This window comes from Mus caroli, chromosome 8 (genome assembly GCF_900094665.2).
Source record: "Mus caroli chromosome 8, CAROLI_EIJ_v1.1, whole genome shotgun sequence".
In the NCBI taxonomy this organism is placed as follows: domain Eukaryota; kingdom Metazoa; phylum Chordata; class Mammalia; order Rodentia; family Muridae; genus Mus; species Mus caroli.
Genome location: NC_034577.1, coordinates 19,250,230 through 19,259,655, shown reverse-complemented (window position 1 = coordinate 19,259,655; position 9,426 = coordinate 19,250,230). Strand labels below are relative to the sequence as shown.

General features: G+C 43.1%; 1 protein-coding gene across 4 annotated transcripts in view; it reads left to right on the top strand.

The window, feature by feature from the left end:
• LOC110299986 (disintegrin and metalloproteinase domain-containing protein 5) overlaps window positions 1–9,426 on the top strand; it is a 69,237-nt gene that overhangs the window by 53,453 nt on the left and 6,358 nt on the right. For 2 of the 4 annotated variants that reach the window (XM_021169994.1, XM_021169993.1), the window contains one exon: window positions 6,057–6,246. The exons of the other annotated variants lie outside the window; for them this stretch is intronic. In XM_021169994.1, coding sequence (XP_021025653.1) covers window positions 6,057–6,130 — 74 coding nt within the window. In that variant the 3' untranslated portion in view covers window positions 6,131–6,246. Of the gene's footprint in view, window positions 1–6,056; window positions 6,247–9,426 lie in introns of those variants that run through there. 4 annotated transcript variants of the gene reach the window in all.

The window sequence follows — 9,426 nt, the reverse complement described above, 5'->3', positions numbered from 1 at the left end:
TACAGGGGAACGCCAGGGCCAAGAAGTGGGAGTGGTTGGGTAGGGGAGTCAGGGAGAGGGTATGGTGGACTTTTGGGATAGCATTTGAAATGTAAATGAAGAAAATATCTAATTAAAGATTTTTGAGACGGGGGAGGGAGGGAATCTGTATGTGAACAGAAATGTAAAAATAAATAACAAAATGGTTAAAAAAATGATTCTGGTAATGATGACTATTACTTGATGGCAAAGTGAGTTAATTACCTAAATAGAATTTTCACTAGAGCTCAGCCATCCATCCAGAACAAACGAAATCAGGAATGCTTCCAACTTGATAACTAAAGGCTCAAGTAAAAAACAAAACCTCCAACATGTCTTCAACCAATGGGTACAGGTAGATGGTCAGTGGGTGTATGAAAAGGTGCTCAGGACCATCGATTGTCATCAGAGATGTGCCTGTCATGAGAGGTGTCATATCTGTTGGGAGGGGGGATCTTATCAGTGAAATGAAGTCAGATTTAGAATGTCAAATGGGAGCATTACTATCAATGGAAATAAAGCCCCAAACATTCAAGATTAACAAATTCGAGTCCATAACAACATAGGCTCATGGCAAATATTACTGTACTGTATTGTATTTAAACTTGAGGGGTAGGGTTTCCATGTCAAGGGCTCTTATTACAGTCAAATAACAATTTTGTTGCCCAGTCTGGTCATGAGACAGGGTTTCTCTCTGTAGCCCTGGCTGTCCTGGAACTCACTTTGTAGACCAGGCTGGCCTCGAACTCAGAAGTCTGCCTGCCTCTGCCTCCCAAGTACTGGGATTAAAGGCGTGCACCACCACCGCCTGGCATATGTTTACTTTCATTGCTTTAATAAAAAGGTCAATTATGAAAGAAATTTCCTCTGTCCAGTGTTTAGTTGGCAAAGATTTTCTGCCATCTTCACTAGATTTACTATTTCTTCTGCTATACAGAGACTTGTTATTTCTTGACGCCCCCTTAGTGAGTTGTTGACTTTATTTCCTGAGTACACATAGTTGGGTTGAGGTTGCTCCCACGAATCACTTCTATCTTGAATTTGTTTTTCTACTTCTGCAAGGAGAGAGAAAAGGAATTGATTTGATCCTGCTTGGTATAGATATCCAGGTTGGCTGGCACTATTTATTGCAGGTGCTATCTTTTCCTCTCTTTCATATTGTTTGAGAATTTAATGCATGCATATAATGTGTTTTCATAAAATTTATGGCCCCTGCAATTTGTTCCCAATCTACCTACCATTTTTCTCCCTATTTATGTGCTTTTTTTTTAATCCAAAGATTCTAGTTATATGTAGAATGTGTGCAGGGCCATTTACTAGGACATCAGTAGTCTCTCAGGAGTTGCATCTGTGAAGAAAACATGGTTCTTCTTCATCTGACAGCCATTGCTTGCCAGGGGTTCCTCAGATGGGTTGAGACTTCATGAGCCTCTATACTGACTATGCTAGATTTTGACTGCTTGGTCTTGGTGTGCAGCCACAGCCCATGGACTAATGTGCGCAGTGACTCCACCATGTCATCATGTTGGATAAATATTGTTTTGTAGCAGATGCTCAGTTCCTCATTATTATAATATTTCTGTCTTCTTCCACAATCAAACCCTGAACCTTCGGAACAGGGACCACACTATCAATGTCCTATTTAGAACTGAACGCTTCCACTATCTTTTATTTCTTGACTATTGAGGAGCTGTGCCTCTCTATATTAACCACCATCTACTGCAAAAAAGGTTTTGTTTATATATTACTGTTTTTTGTTTATTATACTATTGTTTCAAAAATTTTGTGTTTTTATTTTGTTGTGTGTGTGCCTGCATGTTTTTTCTTTTCTTTTAATTCTGCTTTCCTTTTTCTCTCTCTTTCCTGCTGGTTTCCTAAAGAGAGTGGGAAAGAAGCCATGGGATTTATGGTTGGGAAGGTGAGAGAGGAGACAGGGGAGGGGAAACTGAGATCAGAATATAATGTATTATTTTTCAATTAAAAAACAACAAGACCCCAAAACAAGTGGGATGATAGGCCAATGGACCTGTGGGTTCAGTTGACTTATACTAAAGAAGATATCTTGAATATTAGCCCTCTATTGGATGTAGGGTTAGTGAAGATCTTACAGTATTCATAGGTGTGTGGTTTCATTTCTGGGTCTTCAATTCTATTCCATTGATCTTCCTGACTCTCACTATGCCAATACCATGCAGTGTTTTTTGTTTGTTTATTTTGTTTTGTTTTGTTGTTGTTTTATCACTATTGCTCTATAATACAGCTTGAGGTCAGGAATGATGATTCCCCCAGATGTTCTTTTATTTTTGAGAATTGCTTTTGCTATCCTAGGTTTTTTGTTTTTCTATATGAAGTTGAGAATTGCTCTTTCCATGTCTTTGAAAAATTGTGTTGGAATTTTGATGGGGATTGCATTGAATCTGTTGATTATTTTGGTAAGATGACCAGTTTTTACTATGTTAATTCCTACCAATCCATGAACATGGGAGATCTTTCCAACTTCTGAGGCATTCTTCAGTTTCTTTCTTTAGGGACTTGAGGTTCTTGTCATATGCATCTTTCACTTGCTTGGTTAGAGTTATACCAAGATATTTTGTATTATTTGTGGCTATATTTCCCTAATTTCTACCTCAACCCATTTATCATTTGTATAATGAAAGACTACTGATTCTTCACTAACCCTATATTTGATATAGATCTAATATCTAAAACACACAAATTCAAGAAGTTAGGCTTCCCAAAACCCAAATAACTGAATTAAAATTGGGGTACAGGGCTAAATATTGAATTCTCAACAGAGGAATCTTGAATGGCCAACACTCACTTAAGAAATATTCAGCATCCTTAGTCATCAGGGAAATGTAAATCAAAATGACCCTGAGATTTAACCTTAACACCAATCAGAATGGCTAAGATCAAAAACTCAAGCAACTGCAGATGCTGGCAAGGATGTGGAGAAAGAGTAACACTCCTCCATTGTTGGTGGGATTAAAAACAGGTACAACCACTCTGGAAATCAATTTGGAGGTTCCTTAGAAAATTGGAAATAGTTCTACCTGAAGACCCAACTATACCACTCCTGAGCATATATCCCAAAGATGTTCCACCATACCACAAAGACAGTTGCTCCACTATGTTCATAGCAGCCTTATTTGTAATAGCCAGAAGCTGGAAACAACCCAGATGTCCTTCAACTGAAGAATGGGTACAGAACATGTGGTTCACTTTCACAATGGAATACTATTCCAGTATTAAAGACAAGGGCATCATGAATTTTGCAGGCAAATGGATGGAACTAGAAAATATCATGCTGAGAGAGGTAACCCAAACCCCAAAGGATACGTACATGCATGGTTTGTACTCATTGATAAGTGGGCATTGACCCAAAAGTACAGGATACCCATGATACAGCTCACAGATCTGATAAAGATTAACAAAAAGAAAGACTCAAGTGTGGATACTTACATCCCACTTAGAATGGGGAACAATATAATCATGGGAGGCAGAAGGAGGAAAGGATCTTGGTGGTAAAGGGGAGGAGGAGGTGAAGGGGGCAGGATCAGGTATGGGAGAGGATGAGAGAAACTCAGAGGACCAGGAGAATGAATGGAAATAAGTAGCATCGGGGTTGGGGGCATGTGAAACTTCTAGAAAATCCCAGTGACCTGGGATGTGAGAGGCTGCCAGAACTCAATGGGGATGATGTTAGCTGAAATGCCCAAGAGTGGAGAGATGGAACTTGAAGAGGCCACACCCAGTAGATAGACAGGGCCCCCAGTGGAGGCATGGGGCTACCCTTGTCTGACTTCAGTGAGAAGATGTTCCTAATCTTATAGATTTATTGCCCCAGAGAAGGGGGATGTTGGTGGGGATGAGGTAGGGGTGGGTGGGTGGGGGAGCACTCTTTCAGAAGCAGAAGGGATGGGGGATGGGGTAAAGAACTAGGGGAGGGAGGACTGGGAAGGAGGGAAACATTTGGAATGTAAATAAATAAAATAATTTAATGTTTCTAAAGGAAAGTATCTCAGCATCAGCACCATAGAAGAGGTATGATGCTTCAACATGTCGTTTGGAAGGATAATTATATAGAAAAATTTTAGCGTTACCTCAAACACACACACACATGCATGCAGAGTCACAGGCTACAAAGTCTCCACCAGATGCACACTCTGCATATAAACATGAGAAATAAGGAAGAAAATGTCTAGAATAAAGCAGGAACAATGTCTTTGCTACAAGTAAACAGATGCAAAATGTATTAATTACAAAAGAAACTCAGTGACTGTGTGCAAACCAGGAATTCTTTTATAGTTCTTTTTTGAAAAATTATTTTATTTATATTCCAGCCATAGTCTCTCCCCCGCCTCCCCAGTCCTGGTTCCCCCCCTCCCCCCACAGTTCCTCATCCCATTCCTCCTCTGCCTTGCTTCTGAGAGGGTGCTCCCTGCCCAGACATTCCCCCTTCCCTGGGCCCTCAAGTCTCTCTAGAATTAGACACATCTTCTCTCACTCAGGCCAGGCCAGGCCTCTGCTGTATATGTGCCAGGGGCTTTGGACCAGCCCATTTATGCTGCTTAGTTGGAAGATCAGTCTTTGGGTGTTCCATGGGGTCCCAGTTAGTTGAGACTGCTGGTCTTCCTATGGGTTGCCCTCTCCTTTTAGCTTCTTCGATTAAAACCCGTAATTTAATCGTGGGGTCCTTAACTTCAATCCAATGGTTGGTTCTAAGTATCTGCATCTATCTTAGTCACGTGCTACTTGGGACTCTCAGAGGACAGCCACGCTAGGCTCTTGTCTGTAAGCACATCATAGCATTAGTTATAGTGTCAGGCCTTGGTGGGCCCCCACCATGAGATGGATACCAAGTTGTTCTGGTCACTGGACCACCTGTCCTTCAGTCTCTTTTTCCATTTTTGTCCCTGCCGTTGTTTTAGACAGGAACAATTCTGGGTCAGAAATTTTGACTGTGGCCTGGCAACTCCATTCCTCTACTTGAGGCTCTGTCTATCTACTGGAGGTGGACTCTTCTAGTACCCTCTCTCCATTGTTGGGCATTTTGGCTAAGGTTACCCGAGTCCTGAGAGTCTCTTACCTCCTGGGTCTCTGGTACTTTCTAAAGGGTCCCTCTATCTCTCACCCCTCAAAGTTGAATATTGCTATTCATTCTCCTGGCCCTCTGGGCTTCTCTCCTGCCCCCCCCCATGTCTGATCCTGTTCCCCTTTCCCCCTCCCCTTCCTCTTTCCCACACAGGTCTCTCCCTCCCCCTGCCTCCCATGGTTATTCCCCCTTCTAGGTAGGATTGAAGCATCCTCACTTGGGCCTTTCTGCTTATTAAACTTCTTATGGTCTGTGGGTTGTATTCTAGATATTCTGTACTTTTTGGCTAAAATACACTTATCAGTGAGTACCTACCATGCTCGCCTTTTTGGGTGCAAACCAGAAATTTTTAACCACTAAAGCACACATTAAGACAACGAAAAAGCCAGGAATGGAGTTAGAAAAGACATACTTCCAAAAGATGAGCATTAAACAAATCCAGGAAAAGCTTAGTATTAACATTGGATGGAAGCAGTCTGTGGAATAGAAAAGGTATTCCAAAGACAAGTATGCAAACATTTATTGCTGGTACCCTGGCAGTCAGTCTTTGTGAACATTAAAGCTGTTCTGTATATGGATGTCTATACATGCATATGTGTGTGTGTGTGTGTGTATTTAATGTAATGTAAAGGAATAAAAACCACATTCTAGTTTTCCTTTTATACTTTAAGTTGCTTGTGTCTGAGAATATAAAGTCCAAGGTACTGTCTTATTGACTCAACTCCTGTGAATGAACATGCGGTGTTTTCAAATGTCAACTGTAATGCATAAGCAGGTGTATTTGCTATTGATGAACCAGGTAATTTTTTTTTCTAAGATTAATCTGCGATTAGTCTTGTCTCCTCAAATGATCTATGTCTTTAAAATCATTTGAACTAGAAATCGGTTAGTTGTAAAAGGTACTGAGCAACACCGCCTCACTGTGATCTGGCTTCTCCTGCAGCACCTCCCACTAATCAAGTATTGCTACCCCAAAAGAAGATAGTCTGGATTAACCACGAGAAGCTGACATTCTGAGCAAGAAAATGGAAAACACCAAACCAACCCAACCCAACCCACAGCTTCTCTCCCACTTCTGCAGAGATGAGTGAGGACTCTAAACCATGAACTAATAAATCAGCTATGGCTGAACAAATGCATTTATGTCTGGCATCTTCTCCGTATTATCAGTTCCGTTTCTACCTTATCTGCCTCTACCTCTGTCTGAGAGAAATGGTGGTTCTGTACTGAGCAGACTAAGACTTGATGCCCATGAAGCTGTCAGGAGACCCCAGTGTGCCCTCACTTCCCGAGGGCCAAGAATCTCTCATCTACATTTTCTCACTGCCTGAGGTGGCCTGATTCTTCTCCTTCTAACCTTCCCTCTGCAGACATTTATCCACAGAACAAATCCAATACCTGTTTGGATAATGCTTCTATCCTTCCATAAATGTGGAACTATGCTAAGCTATCTGTTCAAAAGGGGCTGGAGAGGTGACTAAGGAGCTAAGAACACTGGCTGCCCTTCCAGATGACCAGGTTCAATTCCCAACACCCACATGGCAGCTCACAACTGTCTGGAACTCCAGTTCCAGGGAATCTGATGCCCTCTCCTAGCCTCGGTGGGTACCAGGCATGTACGGTGCACAGACATACATACATTCAGGCAAACACCCATACGAATAAAAACAAACTTAAAGAAATTAAAAGTAGATTTAGCATTAAGCTGAGGAAGGAGCAAGCCCAGGGTTGCTCTTCTGCATAGGTCTCTTCCATAGTCAAGGGGTCATTTTTATGTTGTTACCATCCATCAAATGTGATATAATTGAGGCCACCGTGAGTGGGTCCACTCTACTATTAACCAAGTCACTTGGCACTGGTGTATTGTGAGCACTGCATACCAGCCCATCTGAATGGATCATGAAAGTTTCCAAACATGCACAAGTCAGCTAAACTGACTTCGTTAAATTGCTGAGGTAAATGAAAGCCAACACTTACAACGTAACAATTCTTAATTATTTTTCTTGCAATCTTATTTTTGCCCCTGAGATGATGGTGATTGTGCTTTTGTGTCGCAGTTTACTCTTTCCAGTTCTACAAATATCAACGGTTGGCTTGCAATCAATTGCTTTCTACTGAAATCTACAAATGCACGTGTTTTCCTTTTTTCTCCTTGGAGACAGCTGTATATTTCCCAGCCTGCCATTGACTGCAGGCCGTATCAACTTCTCCCTGTTTTGTTTATTTTAAAAATTGCATTCATTTATTGTGTGTATCTATGCACAGGCATGTGCCCCAGAACATGTGTAGAGGTCAGAAGGCAACTTGAGCACTCTGCAGGATAGAAAACCACACAGCTCGGATCTTCCTCCAAGGAAGACTGCTGTCCAGTGGCAAGACTTGTGGAAAGATGAAGCCACGTTCAATTCCTAGTATTTTAGTGTCTGCCTCAGTATCGAACAAGCTAATGGCCGCCTGAGGGGTGGCATCCACCCAGTTACTCAGGAAGATAATAGTGTCATGATGGCTCACGTGTTTGTCAACTTGACACAAACTATAGAGTCGTTTTGGAAGAGGGAACCTCAGTTGAGAAAATGTTCCCACTAAACTGGGAATATTTATGGGCAAGCCTGTGGTTTGTCCCCTCCCCTACCCCTCCTCCTCCCCTCCATCTCCCCTCTCCCTTTCTTTCTTCCTTTCCTTCCTTTCTTCCTTTCCTTCCTTTCCTTCCTTTCCTTCCTTTCCTTCCTTTCCTTCCTTCCTTCCTTCCTTCCTTCCTTCCTTCCTTCCTTCCTTCCTTCCTTCCTTCCTTCCTTCCTCTCTCTCTCTCCCTCCCNTCCCTCCCTCTCTCCCTCCCTCTCTCCCTTCCTCCCTCCCTTCCTGCCTCCTCCTCCCTCTCCCTCTCTCTCTCTCTCTCTCTCTTTCTTTCTTTCTTTCTTTCTTTCTTTCTTTCTTTGATGGTTGGTGTGTGAGGGCACAGTCTACTGTGAGCATTGCCATTCACTTAAGAAAGTGTGCTGAGCAAGCTACAGGGAGCAAGCCAGCAAATAACAATTCTCCCTGGCTTCTGTATCACTTCCTAGTTGAGTTCTTGTCCTGACTTCTCTCAGTGATGGCCTGTTACTAGAAGTGTAAGTGATATATAACAAACCCTTTCCACCCAAGTTGCTTTTGGTCACAGTCTTTCTTCACAGCTGTAGAAGAGCCATTAACCACGACAAGTACCAACCTAAGCCATGAAGCTCTGATGAGCAATGGCTCCTGAGGTGCTTCCAGGCTTAGCTCTCTGTGGCCCAAAACCTTTGTCTAGCTTTGTTGTTCCTAATGTTTCCAGTTTGTTGTTGTGGTGGTGGTTGTTTTTCTGGTCCAACTTCCTTTGGAAGCGATCCTGCATTCTCCTAGCTTCCACCAGATATTCCTCCTGAGAGGTCTTCCGCTGTGGCAGTGCTTTCTGGAGCTTACATTGGGACGTTCTTCATTTACCAGTGCTGGCAATAACACACCTCCTCCTCCTCCTCCTCAAGAATTTCTTCCCTCCTCTTTGGAAGCAAAGAAGCTTTTGCCTAGTATTCCCCTCTGGAATAATATTTCATTTTAACCACGACTGTGATTCCTTAATGTTGTGCTCACCTCGTCCAGCAAGGAAAAATGCAACACGGTCGGATTCTTCTCAACAGCTTTATTGCAGGTACACCTCGATGCTACGGGAACCCCGGGAACCCAGGGAGGACTGCTTATATACACCCCAGCACTGGGGAGGGCTATGTGTCCTCCTGGGATTGGTCAGTCTGCCGGCACTTTAATTTGTAGGCACCTGCTCAGGAGGAGTTGGCACCAGATTCGGGCTAGCGCCTGCGCAGTTGGCATTGTTTACAGTGACAGTGTGCCAGAGACCAGTGCCATCTTTTAGGCACCAGCTGCCTACATCTCCCCCTTTTTTGTTTAATAATATGATGCTGGACTAGATCTGGGCAAGTCTGTCCTTCGGTCATGGCTCCTGTCTTAGGTCGATCCTTTCATGTCACAGCCTTACCCGTCCTAGGGTTACCCTATCGCCTCCAGGCCCCATGTCGTAGGTTGGTCTGTGCATAAGGAAAGTTGCCTGTCACTGGATACCGTGGATCTGTGTGATTACAACTGCCAGACGACCTAGGGCGAACTCTTAATTTTTTAAAGAGGCCAGCCAAACATTGGGAGATGCGCCATCTTTAATCGCCATCAATGCTTGGTACACCACTGCCCTATACTGAGCATGCTCTCGTTTGAGTCAACACAATAGCCAGATACAAAAGACACAACCCAGGAGGACCACTGCCCCCCAGGCCAACATTCCC